The sequence below is a fragment of the Mizuhopecten yessoensis genome, unplaced genomic scaffold, assembly GCF_002113885.1.
Source record: "Mizuhopecten yessoensis strain PY_sf001 unplaced genomic scaffold, ASM211388v2 scaffold3229, whole genome shotgun sequence".
Taxonomy (NCBI): domain Eukaryota; kingdom Metazoa; phylum Mollusca; class Bivalvia; order Pectinida; family Pectinidae; genus Mizuhopecten; species Mizuhopecten yessoensis.
Window position 1 is genome coordinate 146,021 of NW_018404940.1, and position 18,458 is coordinate 164,478.

An 18,458-nucleotide genomic window follows, 5' to 3' on the forward strand; every position below is an offset into this window, starting at 1 on the left:
TATCCCGTTTTTTATTACTTTAAATGACATTTTATTTAGTTATGCTAGATATATTTTTTGTTGCAAACATTATTCAAGCTTTATAATAGGACAAAGTATCTTCACAGGACAGTTATTGCATGCATACTGCTTTCCTTTTCCCTCTCTCTGATTAATATACCACCATCGCCTGTTTTATTGCAAAATAGTCGAATCCTGGTTCGACCATGATATCTCAGCTACCATGTTTATATCAAAGTTGTTCGGTCCACGAAAACAGTTGTTTTCATTCGGATTTTTCGAGTATGACATTTATCTCGACATATTATCATGGTTTAAGGATTGCTGTTTCAGTGGCAAAAACTACAACTACTCTTTTTAAAACATCAATTCTAGAAAGAAATCCACACCTTGTTGGACCTTAAAGAAAAATTACAAAAAAATATATATAATCTACGACAGTATTTTGAGGTTAAACATTCAGCAGGGACCGTCCAGGGTTCGAAACCTGGACCTTAAATTGTTATAATATCGACCAAATCGACTGAGCTACATTATTTGGTCAATCATGGCTCAACAGTGCTAGAGTTATAGCAAACATGAAATGAAGGGGAGGTTAGTGTACAAAAGATACACCACACTAAAGTGTGATAGGCATCCTTATCCTTGGTTTGACTAACTTTAATCATACAGAGTTCCAGAGTATATACCATGTTTAATTACTGCACATATTGATTAATGAAATGTATGCATGACTTCATAGCGAAGTGTATATGATTTAAATTTTCTCAAAATGTTTTATCTTGCTCTATATTGCACAAAAAACTAATGTTAATACAAATGTTAATACAAATGTTAATAACAAAAGTTAATACAAATGTTAATACAAATGTTAATACAAATGTTAAAACAAATGTTAATACAAATGTTAATACAAATGTTAAAACAAATGTTAAAACAAATGTTAATACAAATGTTAAAACTTATGTTAAAACAAATGTTAATACAAATGTTAATGTCCTATCTGTTTCAACTGTGACTCGAATGTATTGATATTCAACAAACCCAGTTACTAGAGTAAATAGGAAATAATTTAATGATACCGTTTATACGTGTTAAACATAAAATCAACGTCACAAAAAGCTGTCGTAACTTGAATGACACCAACACAATAACATTATACTATACAAATAAGAAAACATCAGTATGTTTACTAACCCCACTTGCGTGTTGACAATGCATTTAATCATATGTTGTGCTTTTTAATCATTTCTTTAACAAACAACATTTTAAGAACAATGTTATCGACATTAGTAACATTGATATAATATCTTTCATTGAAAAAAATTATGCGAAACATTTATTAATAATTAACCCTCTAAACTACAGGTAAGTTGTTACACATTACAAGTATATTGCTTTCCATATGTTACAGTTTGTATTAGACACATATACATGTAGTACGTCAGTGTATTTGATATGCTTGATCTGGTGCTACTCTTTATCGACATACCATTTGAATGTTATATATCCGTGTGTTACTAACACGACTCTATCTCTTAACACTGTTTGTATAATTTGCTTTGATTTATGTTCCTTTATAGACATCATAAGTTACCTTCTCAAACTAAGCGTTTGCAAAATTTGATTATCGTAGATAAAAAGTTAATTTTGGAGGTCATATTCGTATTGATAGGTGAGTATTATTAACTACAAAATACATATCTGATTTTCAATAAATGTGTAATAATTATTGCTAAAATACTTCAAACTTAATTGACAAACTAAATATAAGAATGAGTAACCGGTCATGTGGTATGTTTAACGCTTTACAAATAGGAAGGAAATAATAGCGTTTCTGGTTAATGGGTTATGGATATGTTACATTTTAAAATATTATATTTAAATAGTATAATATATATGTATAGAATCAGATTTAAAGATTGTTATGATTAGAAACTTAATAAAATATCTTAAACGAACATATTTTGCATAATATATTCTGTTGAATGCCGGTTTAATAAGTGTACAGCCAATATTCTGTGTATTATATCGCGGTTACATTATATACACGTCATTATTAAATTTAGTTCATTGAAACATAAAACATAACGACTATATGTGCAGATAAATGGTTTTGTTTATTACAGTAAAAATCATTCAATTATGACTCACCAGATTATATTTTAAATAATTGATAAGGAACATAACATTTACTTACATTAATATGCGAGGTTGCATTCGTTTTAGTAACTAACTATTTGGTATTACAGACAACAATTACTCGATAACATTACAACGGGGTATGACCCGCGGATTCCTCCTGGATACGAGACTAGTAAGTAAAACTAATTAATATAGTCTCTAAGTTTGATTTCCCTTTACCTGGAAGTCGCATGTTTATTACTCAATAATAATACTGTAAAACTACATTTTTTATTCAAAATACACTGGATATGACGAAACACATCATAATTATACATGTAGCTGTGTTTGTGTATAATTGAACAAATAATCCTTAAGGATGTACTTTTCTAAGGTTTAAATCACGTTGAAGCCTCGGTTTGAACCCGTGTAAAAATAATATCCCTTATATAATGAAGACGTTGCTTATCTAGGTCATGCTGCTAGATGCTTGTTGTTTGTAGAACCCTTTTTACAAAAATTAAATAAAGAATGACCAATTCAACGGCCATTTTGAAAAGTGTATTATTTTTACCTCTCGGAGGAGTACATCCTTAAACTATATAAGTGTTTTAAATATTTATTTCAAGCATGTCTGTACATGGATATAGACTGACGTGTATCAATAGACAAAAATAAATTCTATCTATACATTAATATAAGTATTAGCTTTGCATGACCACATTAGCATATGTAGCTCTACTTAAGTTCTCGAATTTTACATGTAGTAAAGATTATAAATATACACATTTCTATTAATTTGCAAGATTGTGCATGTCATAAGGACGCATAAGACAACATCGGCCTCAAGTCAGAGGTGTTGTGTTAGATGCAACGACGAGATATATAGACATTAATAATACACTTTCTGTAAATACGCAATATATTTTGTTTATCTACCTTATCGAGACATGCATTGAAGTGTATAATATGATGAACATACCTACTTACATTAATTTACAACACCTGTTATTACAGACACGCCCATCACAAGTGCTGTACAACTTTACATTTTGTCTATTGACTCCATCAGTGACTCGACCATGGTGAGCTCAAAACTAACTATATTATGTATAAACAAAGTAGTTACTAATCGGTTTCCACGTTATCACAGATTTTATGCTCGTCCGTAAAATGTACGTCCTAATATCATATTAGGGTCATCTTTCCCATTTTTCATTAGTGATTTAATAATAATGATAATTCGAGGTTCTTATATACCGCTTTACCGCCTTTGTAACCAGCCAGTATATATTTCTCAACTCCCTGGGGGTTATACAGCCGGAGCTGCCATTTCGGCGCTAACAGCTAGCATTCAACACTTCTAACACTGTCCAACCACGTACTCATTTACAGCTGAGTAGACTGGAACAAGCGGAGTAAAGTATCTTGCTCAAAGATACAACACAGTGCCATTCCTTGACTCGAACCCGCAACCTTTTGGTCACGAGCCCGGCGTCCTACCACTAGACAAATGAGCCTCTCATAATATCCCTTATATAATGAAGACGTTGCTTATCTAGGTCATGCTACTTTAAATCCAGAGACTATCATAGTTCATTATAACAATCTGATAATCTGATCATTTAGGAATTACAATTTCTGATGTCTTCTTTGCCAAACATGATTTATTCGTTTCAATTATCAAGATCTTACAAATATACATTTGTGCAGTCAGTTTTTGTAATGCAAGTCACTAACAGCTCACCAAACCTATTATGATAAATGAACAAAATGTTTCAAAAGCGGATTCTAAGTAACTTTCCTTGTACTATTGCCAACGGTTTATTGGTATTATGCCTATGTAAGGTCGAATAAAAAATAAATATATAATGATTTTTTACTGACGTATAAATATATATAATGTATAATGGATATGTTTATATCCCTTCAATATAAAATCGTATATGATTGAATCAAATAACATTTTTGTTCACGCGTTCATTTTCCCCGGTCATTGTTTCCTTCTTCGGAAGCTCTATAGACAAATGAGCTCGATGCTTCACATCCAAGTTTCGAGTTGCAACAGACAGCAACAATAGAACGTAAGCCTGGTCATGTTTAGTGTTGTGCCATTCTTATATTTCGGTATAATAAAATATTCATTACCCTTGTCCTATAACCTAAGCACACTCGATTTCCCGTTCCTCCTCGATCATCCTTCGCCCCCGAGAAACATGCTCAACATCATTGAAAAAAATCACTCTTTCCGACCACAAGGCGAATCAATATATACAAGTATATACACAATGCAATGACAGTATGTTTTACACTATTCTTTTGTCAATATTGCCATTTTTTTTTTAAATTTGTGCAATTTTCATATGTTTAAAGTGAGATAAATGTATTCGTAAAAGGTGTGTGTTCACAGTGTTCCGTCCCCTGCTTAGGTGTCCGATAACGTCAGTTTGATTTCACCGGGGAATTTCTGATGTGTTCAATGGTTTGACTGTCAGTATTCTTATTTTGTCCTGTTCTTACCTCGTAACTGTATCCCACGTGGGAAATAATATGTTTTATTAATATGATATTTAACCTATGTGACTCTTATTTCCAATAAATCGTGTTTGCTAAGACGAGTGTGTGTCGGTGGTTGGCACCAAGCCGTTACGACAGTAGGTGTTGATGCTACTTCTGTTCACATCGATCTTCTCAAGTTTACACATCCTTCTCTTTACTACTGATCCGCTGTGTATAAGGTGACACACTGTATCCTTTATTAAACTTTAGACTTCAACAGTTCAGATGTTACTCTTTATGACCACCATTATTGCTAGGTATATGTTACATAAGATGATACTTAACCACTGGTTTCCTGTTCTAGAGCAGTAATATAACCCCTTTAGTGAAATGTACTTAAACTGTAATTCAAATCTTATTGTCTCTGGCATTAGCATCAAATTCGCACACTTCAACTATGTTCCTTTGGAAATCAATCTAATATGAAATTTTAAACTACGATGAACAAAATTTAGGCTTATCAGTATGCCTTTATCAAACATGTTTTTTCTTTGAAAAAACGAAGCCTCTTCCAATATCTCCTCTTATCCTGATAGTTATGTAGACGAGATGAAAGTGCTAGACACTGAACATGTCGTATAAGCAATAGCTACATTATGTTCCAACATGAGCTCTGGATATGATCAACAAACTTAGTTACTTTATCGATAAATTGGATGTAAAACTAATGTGGAAAGGCAAACAATATCTTTCGTCAATTTATACGTTTTTTCTTCAGCTGCTCTTTGTGTTAATAGGACTTCGGCATGAGTATGTTCATCAGACAGAGGTGGAATGACAATAGATTAACATACACTGCCTTCGGAGGTCTCAAAAATCTTGAGCTTGACACCAAGATGATCGACAGTATCTGGGTTCCCGACCTTTACATCGTAAACGAGAAGAAGGCATATTTCCATGTAGTTACTGTACCTAATAAACTCATGCACATCTATCCTAACGGTGACGTCTTCTACAGTATGAGGTAGGCGCTGTTTTGACAGTTTTTAGTAGGCTCAACTGTTCGATAATGAGGTAGGCTCATCATCACAAAATAGAGTCAGGGTATTTACAGTATGAGTAGGCTCAGGGCACCTTAAACATGACTAGGTAAGTGCAGACTTTCCACAAACAAGGTAAGCGCTAAGATGTTTTACAGTACGAGGTAGGCTCAGAGTATTATAAAGTATCTGGTAGTTTCAGGGTATTTTTTAATGTACCTGGTAGGTTCAATGGATTGTATATAACGAAATACGGCTAGGTTTAAAAGTATGATGTAGGTTCAATTTTACAAGAAAAAGAAATTTAATGTTATGAACTAGACTGAAATGTTGACAGTATGGTGGATTTATTTTAGTCTGTTGTAAGCTAAAAGTTGACTTTATGATTTATGCCATATTAACTATGATGTAGGCTGTGTTTCCCCGTAAGATGTTGGCTATTTTTCTTTGCAGTAAAGCAACTTTTGTCCCGATCGATATGTTGGGATATGGACTTAATAGAGTGATGACAAGAGGTCTATTTCACTCTATCAGGTTCATAAAACAACGTATCGACCGAAACACAAGTCCTTAATGATAAATATAATTTCACGTTTGTGTAGTTCGTTGCTTTAAGTTGCTTCCTGTTCCTCTGAACTGTTATGAGTATCTTCATATTTGCCGAGTATCTCATATTGATAATAGTTTAAATAGCACTGTAATTGATGTTAGACAATGATGCATGCAGACCTGATTACAAAGTTATATGATTATATATCACTGACAAAAATGTTAGATAACGTTATCTCTGATCATAATCTTACATTATTTTACCACTGAAACATGAAAAAAATGAATGAATTAATAATAATTTCTCGTTATTGTTATTAAACGATTGCGACAGTGTAGTTGTGACCCCTCTGACTGTTTGTTAAATAAGACCAAGGCAACAACATTCCATCTGTTTGTTTATAAAAATATACTTTGCAATAGCAAATCTTTGTATTCTTTGAAGGGGAATTTGTTGTTTTTTTGTGCTGTTGAAAACAATAACGTAATAGAAAACTACCCCCAAAATAGCGTCACCCTATTGAAAACCACCAGAACAGCGTCTGTTTAATCCAATGATACTAAGTTATTAATACCTATTTCGATGATGTTATTTTCATTTGCTCAATCACTCAAATGCAACGTTTTGACGTGCATCTACTGTATCAATTATAGTTTTGCCTATTTTATACTTCGTAGGGTCTCTGGTCGATTTGCCTGCAATATGCATCTACATAAGTATCCATTGGATGAACAACGGTGTTCCTTAAGACTGGAAAGCTGTGAGTAATTAAACCACACTCAGACACCCTCTCACCAACTCATACACTCATATGCTTATCTCTTTGTTCATAGTTAATTTATCATAATATCATAATCTTATTTCAATACAAGAAAATAGCATCGCGGTAAAGCGTTTTGAGTTACTGATATGCCTTTTGCTTTCAATTGGGACTTAGATTCTGCAACGGTCTTAACTATAATGTACTCCAACCCCGGAAAACCCTTACAACATCACAGGCGTACTTCTGTGGTTTGAGGTTTTACAGTTACATGTGCAGACGTATATCAGTCATGCAATGATATCCCCAAAGGACAGAAATACAACATTCTTCGTACTTTTCATGCTCAACATTTACGGACATTGGCTGCAATGTATACATATATACTTTAGCAGGTTTAAACATTTCTTACGCCAATTTACAGATGGATACAGTGTGGAAACATTGCTGCTACGTTGGAATGATTTACCAGTTGAAAAGTCGCCAAAACTATCCCTTCCACAGTTTGAAATGGGCGAAATAACAGATCACATCTGTGACGTAACGTACGCAGGAGGTAAGATCTTAACAGTTATCTTACAATATACGCAGTGTCAATACAAAAGAGTAGCTTACTTCTTGGTATTGCACCAAAATCCAACAAAGTAAGACACAAAAATAACATTGTGAAATCTTTTAATATCATATTTATCATCTATCGTAAAATAACAGAAGACATATATCCAAGCAAGGTAATTAGTTAACAACTGATTGATATACAAACATTGTGTACGATGCTTACCAGAATAGCTATCTTAATATTTGAATAAAACGTTACAAGTTGCCGAAAAATGTCTGAAACAAAAATTCTGGTGGTTTAATCCCATCGATGGTAAAAACACTTATATACAACAATCTTTATCTGTCCGCCTGAAATGACAATACTTTCTCATTAAAATACTATTACGTTTGAACAAAAACACTTGCACAAGACATCGCATATCAAGTTGTTCAGAGCTGAGGCGAGCTGTGATAGGCCTTACAAAACTGTTAATAAGTTTTGCATTTACATTTCACATCCCAGTGTCAGTTATATAAGAAAATAAAAACGTCTGGTAGAAAAACAGATACTGTTTTTTCAGGTATGATTTCTATTTGTGACTTTTGTAGTGAATTACACCTGTATATCGATGTCTGTGAAGTTATCGAGGAACTACGGCTACTACATAATCCAGGTATTCATCCCGAGCATACTCATCGTCTTACTGTCCTGGGTCTCCTTCTGGCTAAACATTGATGCTGTTCCTGCCAGAATATCTCTAGGACTTTTAACAGTGCTTACCATGACAACACAGAGTTCTGGGGCACGTGCAACATTGCCACGTGTGTCCTATGTGAAAGCCATTGATGTGTGGATGTCGATGTGCCTTATATTTGTGTTTTCTGCTCTGATCGAATTCGCCTATGTGAATGTTCTCGCCAGGGTAGAACAAAGACGACGACAAACGATAAAGAGCAGGGGTCAGCCCCCAGATGACGAAAACGGCAAAACGGTAATTTCGAATTGATATAGTGTAAAATTTATGCATTTGTTTTTATCATGATCTTTCTTCGCAAGTCCGAGCTAAATGTTGTTTTATTTTTCCTTTGCATGTTAATGACATTGATTGATACAATCTTATTTAAGTTGATATAGATATTTTATTATATCATATAAGTACATTGTGACTGGAGAGATGTTTGTAACATACTTTCAACATATACAGTGTTCTAATACTTTATAATATTGTTATGTGGTAACTTAGCATAGCAAATTGTAGCTTAACTTTAATTTAACACATTGTTCTAGTACTTTGTAATATATAGCAACACACTAAATATACATTTATTGTATAATATCCGTCTAGGATACTAGTTCATTGTAATATATGACATACTTTTCATATATGCATTTATTGTATAGGAAATTTCAACATATCATATTTGAATTAGGAATACTATTCATCAGTTTGGTATACATAATATATGTTTCGTTTGTTTTCAATACTTTTGACACAAACATCAATTGAAAACTTGTTTTGCGACCTTTCGAAACATCTTGATCCTTTGTCAAGCTATTGTATGAAGCAGTAAATGACCAGTATCTTGACTCTTTACCCCTTACAACAACTCACTAGTTCACAATATGCCGAGTCAGTCATAGTAACATCTTACTTAATTGTATATATAAATAAAATTTTATATAACAGAAGAAAAATGCAGATCAACAATGACTAATAACACCAGTCACCTATCTGTATCTTCTGTCATATGTAATGATTATGAGATTATCATTACATCCGATGTTCACTATCCTTGTCTTTCTCTTTCAGGAGGAAGACTCGCCACCGCAGAAAAAAGGAAAGTTCTTTAAGGACGCAATACGGAGAGAACGTGCGAGAAACGTCGACAAATTAGCAAGAATAATCTTTCCTTTAATATTTGGAATATTTAATTTATGTTTCTGGACAGTCTATATTTTCTGGCAGCCCGAGGAAGTAATAGCTGCAGAAAAGGAGATGATGCTAGAGGGGTGATAATTTCTATGAATAAATATATATATTGATCCTTTCTACATTTCCAAATCAATTAAAGAATTAATATTTATAGTTTATTTTAACAGAATTCAGTTTATTTCAGTATATTTTGTTTATTCATTTTATTTGTTTTTATTTTTATGATATTACCTGGATACATTGTATTTGTATGAATACTCCTACCTAAGCGATTTTGCTTCCTATATAACATTTTATACTCGTCATTTACCTTGTATAGCCATACAATTAGGTAGAGTCTGCATTTTCCTAACTCTGATTGGCCAAGACGAGGCCAGTTTTGGTCTATATGTCAATATGTTGACTAGATGTTATCATGTTTCGGAAATGATTTTATTTATGTCGCCACATCAATTGTTACCCAACAATGCTCTCTGACAATGGTACTACCTTCTCTTAGCCATTTTTCATTTCTTGAACTCGGATTTGCTAAAGCATGGCCATGTGTGATTCAGTGTGTCTGTATATAAACTCGATATTGCTTTTTTAGAAACAAAAGGTCAATATTTTCATTACTTTACTTCAATTCTCTCATCCGAAGGCAATACTTTGCGACTTTATGCCCTTTTATAATTATAAAGGTGATTAATTTTACAACAATTATGAAACGAGTTATTTCAACTTATAGCAACCACACTGTTGGCTCGAATGTTAGGCCTTAATGTGTAAAGAAACCGGAGTACCCGGAGAAAACCCACGTGGTCGGGCAGGAGACCTCATGCATTTTTACGTCAGATGGGGAAATGGAACCCCGGCCGCCTTGGTGAAACATGTCTGCGTTATCCATTGCGCCATTCGACTTTCGTACTTTCCATTCTATTTAATGATTTCTCATTTTCTGTATTCAGGTTACAATGAAGTATTTTTTACTACCCTTTAAAGTAATTTTGAAATCTGTAAAACCTCATATTCACATCAATGAAGATACATTTCTGACAATAACAGTACACGTCTCTGTATTACTTTTATATCGACCTTCGTGATTTTGTTGTTTTATTGGTATACTCGTTGTAGATCGTTAGTATCGTGCCTTTATTACCTCCGGTAAAATATAATGGTGCATGTATCAACGAGGAGCTATCGTCGGAGAGGTTAATACGTATATCTGGTCTAAACTCTTTGGTAACATAGAGTTGGTGATTTTGATTTATTCAGGCTCACCTAACTTTGGGTCATCAAAGTAGAATCCAAATCACGAAGTTTGAGTGCCATGTTATATATGTAACATATGTGTGGTAGAATACGATGAATTGTTTTATACTGACTTACAAGCATATCCTTTCGTGGTTCTTATTAGCCTTAATCGCCTCCATAAATTTGTCTTCAAATGTGCATAATGTAGACACATTTTGCAACGACTATTGAAGTGTTGACATGCATTTGTGTTATTGTTGTCCAACATATCATTTGTGTAAGATAGTCCAATGGCATCAACCGATCGTCAGCTTGTCATCAAAATACTAAGAAAAAAAATAGCTTCGTGGCTTAAAACACTTTTGTTCCATTTTGAAACTTTGCTTGGTATTTATGATCATACGGCATGTTGTTTTTAATCAATCAAATTGAAAATCATATTAAATTTAAACTATATCTTTAAAACTTGAATTTAACCTTTTATCAATAAAGTGTGTGCTTTTATTTGATATATAAACTGCATGTATAATATCCATTACTCGTCACCATTATTGACATAGATTTAACTTTAAATGTTAATTAAACACGTTTAGTCCTACTGCTAACTTATTGACTTATGGGAATATTCCACGACATTCTTACTGCTAACATATTGACTAAATGTGAATATACCACGACATTCTTACTGCTAACATATTGACTAAATGTGAATATACCACGCTCAGTCTTACTGCTAACATATTGACTTAATGTGATTATGTTATGCTTGAAAATTCTTCGCCTCCGTTATATCTAAAAAAATCCAAACTACTTGAAGAAAATGATGCTGTAAACACAATAAAGGACATTAAACATGCAGTGCGTGTCTTCCATGCCTACCTTTAGAAAAAGAACCTTGACGATGTCTTCGAAAACCGAACTGTTGGATTCAACCCTGACTAAATTTTACATGGAGGCACGTTCAAGTAAAGGTTATATATGATGTGACATCATATTCATCGGCACTAAAGTCCATAATTGTATTATATGTTCAGTCTTACTGTTAACATATTGACTAAATATAAATATACCACGCTTCAGTCTTACTGCTAACTTGTTGAATAAATGTAAATACACCACTCTCAGTCTTACTGCTAACTTGTTGAATAAATGTGAATACACCACTCTCAGTCTTACTGCTAACTTGTAGATTAAATGTAAATACACCACGCTTCAGTCTTACTGCTAGCTTGTTGAATAAATATGAATACACCCCTCTCAGTCTTACTGCTAACTTGTTGATTAAATGTAAATACACCACGCTTCAGTCTTACTGCTAGCTTGTTGAATAAATATGAATACACCACTCTCAGTCTTACTGCTAACTTGTTGATTAAATGTAAATACACCACTCTCAGTCCTACTGCTAACTTGTTGACTAAATATGAATACACCACTCTCAGTCTTACTGCTAACTTGTTGAATAAATGTAAATACACCACTCTCAGTCTTACTGCTAACTTATTGATTAAATGTAAATACACCACTCTCAGTCCTACTGGTAACTTGTTGACTAAATATGAATACACCACTCTCAGTCCTACTGCTAACTTGTTGAATAAATGTGAATACACCACTCTCAATCTTACTGCTAATTTGTTGACTAAATGTGAATACACCACGCTCAGTCCTACTGCTAACTTGTTGAATAAATGTAAATACACCCCTCTCAGTCTTACTGCTAACTTGTTGAATAAATGTAAATACACCCCTCTCAGTCTTACTGCTAACTTGTTGACTAAATGTAAATACACCACTCTCAGTCTCACTGCTAACTTGTTGATTAAATGTAAATACACCCCTCTCAGTCCTACTGCTAACTTGTTGACTAAATATGTATACACCACTCTCAGTCTTACTGCTAACTTATTGATTAAATGTAAATACACCACTCTCAGTCCTACTGCTAGCTTGTTGACTAAATATGAATACACCACTCCCAGTCTTACTGCTAACTTGTTGAATAAATGTAAATACGCCACTCTCAGTCTTTCTGCTAACTTGTTGACTAAATGTGAATACACCACTCTCAGCCCTACTGCTAACTTGTTGACTAAATGTGAATACATCACTCTATGTCTTACTGCTTACTTGTTGACTAAATGTTAATATACCACGCTCAGTCTTACTGCTAACTTGTTGAATAAATGTGAATACACCACTCTCAATCTTACTGCTAATTTGTTGACTAAATGTGAATACACCACGCTCAGTCCTACTGCTAACTTGTTGAATAAATGTAAATACACCCCTCTCAGTCTTACTGCTAACTTGTTGACTAAATGTAAATACACCACTCTCAGTCTCACTGCTAACTTGTTGATTAAATGTAAATACACCACGCTTCAGTCTTACTGCTAGCTTGTTGAATAAATATGAATACACCACTCTAAGTCTTACTGCTAACTTGTTGATTAAATGTAAATACACCACGCTTCAGTCTTACTGCTAGCTTGTTGAATAAATATGAATACACCACTCTCAGTCTCACTGCTAACTTGTTGATTAAATGTAAATACACCACTCTCACTCTTACTGCTAACTTGTTGACTAAATATGAATACACCACTCTCAGTCCTACTGCTAACTTGTTGACTAAATGTGAATACATCACTCTCTGTCTTACTGCTTACTTGTTGACTAAATGTGAATATACCACGCTCAGTCTTACTGCTAACTTGTTGAATAAATGTGAATACACCACTCTCAATCTTACTGCTAATTTGTTGACTAAATGTGAATACACCACGCTCAGTCCTACTGCTAACTTGTTGAATAAATGTGAATACACCACTCTCAATCTTACTGCTAATTTGTTGACTAAATGTGAATACACCACGCTCAGTCTTACTGCTAACTTGTTGAATAAATGTGAATACACCACTCTCAATCTTACTGCTAATTTGTTGACTAAATGTGAATACACCACGCTCAGTCCTACTGCTAACTTGTTGAATAAATGTGAATACACCACTCTCAATCTTACTGCTAATTTGTTGACTAAATGTGAATACACCACGCTCAGTCTTACTGCTAACTTGTTGACTAAATGTGAATATACCACGCTCAGTCTTACTGCTAACTTGTTGACTAAATGTGAATATACCACGCTCAGTATTACTGCTTACTTGTTGACTAACTGTGAATACACCACGTTCAGTCTTACTGCTAACTTGTTGACTAAATGTGAATATACCACGCTCAGTCTTACTGCTAACTTGTTGACTAAATGTGAATATACCACGCTCAGTATTACTGCTTACTTGTTGACTAACTGTGAATACACCACGTTCTGTCTTACTGCTAACTTGTTGACTAAATGTGAATATACCACGCTCAGTATTACTGCTTACTTGTTGACTAACTGTGAATACACCACGTTCTGTCTTACTGCTAACTTGTTGACTAAATGTGAATATACCACGCTCAGTCTTACTGCTAACTTGTTGACTAAATGTAAATATACCACACTAAATCGTACATTTTGATTATTATGTCCCTTAAAATATTGAACTAATGGCTTGAATATGACATTTAACAGGATCTTTTTAATACTGGATAATAAAAGTACTCAACTTATATAACTTCGTTTTGTTTTGATTATTTCTTTATGTCTCTTAAAAACCTAACAGTGTGATATCTACATATTCGTACAAGATACAAGCTCTGATTCAAGATAAAACAATTATTTCAAGCCTAAAATTGTTCTCAGCATATATGGGAAGTATATTTACACTCACCAAATAGACGATATATAGATATATATATATGAAAAAAATGTATTATCAAAGACAACAGCGGTAAAACAAACACATTACATTTACCAGTGAAAAAAATATAAGGTTTTACAACGAAAAAAATTCTTTATTACTAACAGTCAACATTCAAATCACACATCAGCTTAATACTGTGCGACCAATTCTTCAAAGCAACTGCGCTGTTTGTACTAAGAGCAACAAAAGTACTAGTTTAAACATAAACCATGTTGCAGAGTACAACGACCAATTCTGTTAGCCAGTCTTGTTGAAGATGAACGATTGAAGTTAGATGAAGTGTGACATTACGCAATACCAACGCTATTTGACGGACTGTTTATTAAAATAATCAAATACTTTGTCCTCCTGCAGCAAATTATCTCGAACCTCATAGAAACACTTTTCACAGAGGCTTGAAGCTTTTGGTGTCAAAAATTCTTAAAATGTAAATAGTCAAAATTGACGATGAAACAAGAATTACATGACGTGGGTATCCGCCGATGTGGTTGTGTGAGTGCTCCGTTCATATATTGATTATCACAACATTCGCCGAAGCTGAAACCAAAGGTTTTGTACAGTTAACAATTGAAGTATCTACGGCAGATTTTGAAGATGACGTTTATTGGTTTAGACGATAACTTTGCAATAAATTTTAAGCGTTGCGCGAAAGCACGAAAACTCTATCTATATACGAAATTGAACATTAATATAGACAATTGTGTTCTATAGCATAATATTATATAACTCAAACATATCTTCGCTTTTAGCTTTCTTTCAAATATTGAAAATTGTCGGTTTTTTTGGTAAAATATCTTCGGCCATTCCATTTACTGGCTATCTTTAATTACCCGTTCTCGAGGGAACTGTCCTCCTGCAGTGTTGTCTTGAAGTTGCAGAACAGTCACTATACTCGAATGAGGCAAGTTAAAGGGACATGTTTGCTTCAGGACAGTAAGAGAGTATACGATTTTAAAACTGAGATAAGAAAATCGTTGGAGTATGAAAGCACCCGAAAACTCCATAAGGCGGCTGTTACTAGCTCCATATTTGGACTTCATCACAACAGTTATGTATCTAGTTCTAATGCTTAGAGAACTATAAGACAACGTCAATCAAGGATAATAGACAAATTTAGTTCCCGGTACAACATCTGTATGATCCTCAACATTTCACTCAACTTGATTTGAAAAATACATGCATGTACATGTACACATTTGTTTGAAAGTTCTTTTTTTAAATATTAATCAGCAGCTGATGACAAATCCTCTCAAAATCATTCTATAATCCCATTACTCGTAGAGAAAAAAAATCGTTTTCCTTATTTCTTAGTCTAGATGTCGTGCATAACGCCTTTTTGGAATGGTCCTGGTGCTTTGTCTTTCGGGAGAGTCCGCTGCATTTTAGTATAACCTGACTCGTTTTCAGCATTGACACAGCTTGTTATATCGAGTACTAATTAAGAAGCACGTCTTTCATGTCTTTAGCTCAAATCAGAAAAATTTAGTCTTTGAAACAATCTCCGAATGCTGTCCCTCTTCGAGCTCTCTTGAAATATGCCGAATTGATCAGACTAGATATTTGTGTGGCAATATGATAAGACTGTAGTGATATATGGAACGATGAACGTCGTATTTTCAGGTGAAAAAAGGACAAATTGTACTATTCGAATTAATTATTGACAAAAATTTGTGACATCCAAGTGAATAGTTTTAGGGAAAAGCTGGCTATAATTCCAGGAGGGCCACAGGTTATATACACTTTTATTTTGATCGGTATATGTGGTGTATGTCAATGTTTTATCAGTAAATTTGTTTCTATTTTTCTATTGAACAATACACCAAACATTGACAAACATCGCTGATAACGCCGATTCAAACGTGAAGGGTTAATAAATCAATTTATGAATACAGAATAATATTAGGTTCTATCCATTACCTCCTGGGATCCGCTCTATCGCGAGTCTCGGCTCACTTATACGCCCTAAATAAGGAAATAGGATTTGGCCAGTCATAGGGCCTAGATAAGACAATATTGTTAGAACCCCATTGTATCTGAAGGTCCATGCCCTATATATTTACTGTAGCCTAATTAACCAAAGTTATAATCTACCCAGCTTGTATAAACATCTCAGCTCTTGAGATAATATTTCCCATAGACAGTACATTACTTGAAAGTCTCCTCAACTTTGAGATAGCGTATACAACGTCAAAATATATAAATATAAACTTGCTTTATTTTACAACAATTATCAAACAATGTTTCCCAACTTATATTAGCCCGGTAGTCTTTGTGAAAGACGAGTGCACTTTCTACTGTGCCAACCGACCGCTTGGCTTCTATTACAAGTTTGTAATATTTACTCGTGCAACAAGTCAAAGCAGGTCAATGCATTTTTGAATTAATTGTTCAGCTGAGAAAAAAGCCTATTTGGTAAGAGACAGGAAGGAAGATGCATGACCAATAGTACACGCTAGTGTTACCTCTCCTCGACCTTAGTTTCGTCATCATACAGAAGTGTATATAAAGGATTCTCTGAGGCGAACACAGAAAAGGAGCTTTCGTAGTGAATTGAACGAGCGTTAGTTTTATTGTGAATATGAAATACTTACCCAACATCGTGCTGCCGAATCCCATGGTGTCAGTTTCAATAGATGATGTGTCTAACTCAGAATATTTCTTTCTCTTTTATTAATTCGAAGTTATATGCGAAAAGATGTAATGAGTTTCTTATTTTGATGATCGAAAAGATGTAATGAGTTTCTTATTTTGATGATCGAAAAGATGGAATGAGTTTCTTATTTTGTTCGATATGGTATGTTCAATGTCAACTGGAATGCATATTGTGGAGATGATTTCGTTCTGCAGGCACTTACTGGTGGTTCACTTGTTTAAATGCAGAATTTCATGGCAGGGCGAAAAGCACATACATTGAGATGACGTCCCTCATGATGATCATAAATTCTACCAAGTAAGTCAAAATTAGATTTCCAAGCTTACTCAAAGATAAAGAACGGGAAGCGAAATATAATGTAGATGCATCATCACGTCACATTGTGCTCCCAAATTTGAATAGGATGATTTATTTGAGAAGTTTTGATCTTGAGAGCAAAAACAACTTGAACAATTGACTCATCGTTGAAAGTATATTCACGTATTTTAAGATTTAGAAGAAATAAAGCCATTTTAATTTGATAACGTTTAAAGATTGTTAAGACACTGCAGCATTTGTCTCACTATAGTGTTCATATGGTTTGATCTTTAACAAGTTAGGAATGTATCTGCAGTTAGAGATCAAACAATGGACGAGCAAGACACTTAACCCTGCAACTGATTTCAATCTTTCCTGCTCGGTCCTATCGGCCGTACCTGTACCAAAACGTATTATAAAGTGTATATTCGAAAATTAATATTTGCTACGAACTTGGAAGGAAATCCCCACAAAACAGCTTTTCGTGGCTTGCATTAGGGTTGTTGCGTCGTCACGCGAGGACAACTTACTTAAAGTAGCCACCAGGATATAAATACTGTCGAAATCCTGTCGAAATCCTGTTTTCCTAATTTGAGATGCTTCTGCTACATGGATTCACGTTAAGTGTTCAAATATTTCATGTATTTTTTTTGCTACTTATTAAAATCACACAGAATAGCCTACATGATTCAAGTCCTGTCCATTACGGGGTTGTGGGGGGTTTTTTTTGGGGGGGGGGGGTTGAACTCAGTGTTAATCATTCAGCATCATCAATAACAATACCGTGACAGTGTGCGTTTTCATTATTATTTGTTTATGATTGCTATTGCCTATTGCCAAGTAAATAATAATAATATAAATATTATTATGAATATATATTTTTATGTTTTTATTTTCATTTTTATTTTTTGTAGCGTTATTCTATTTATAATATATATCATATTATGCATTACGAGAACATGATATATTTTGGCATTCCTTTTCTTTATACCTAATTATGTTTTCCAATACATATA

At 33.9% G+C, this 18,458-nt stretch overlaps 1 protein-coding gene across 9 annotated transcripts in view; it reads left to right on the forward strand.

The window, feature by feature from the left end:
- Nucleotides 1–11,513, forward strand: part of LOC110447114 (glycine receptor subunit alpha-3-like) — an 80,158-nt gene extending 68,645 nt beyond the window's left edge. For all 9 annotated transcript variants that reach the window (XM_021492569.1, XM_021492567.1, XM_021492568.1 and 6 more), the window contains 7 exons: nt 2,253–2,317; nt 3,142–3,209; nt 5,421–5,647; nt 6,891–6,973; nt 7,398–7,529; nt 8,123–8,505; nt 9,325–11,513. In XM_021492569.1, coding sequence (XP_021348244.1) covers nt 2,253–2,317; nt 3,142–3,209; nt 5,421–5,647; nt 6,891–6,973; nt 7,398–7,529; nt 8,123–8,505; nt 9,325–9,528 — 1,162 coding nt within the window. In that variant the 3' untranslated portion in view covers nt 9,529–11,513. The remainder of the gene's footprint in view (nt 1–2,252; nt 2,318–3,141; nt 3,210–5,420; nt 5,648–6,890; nt 6,974–7,397; nt 7,530–8,122; nt 8,506–9,324) is intronic.
- Nucleotides 11,514–18,458: the final 6,945 nt, after the last annotated feature.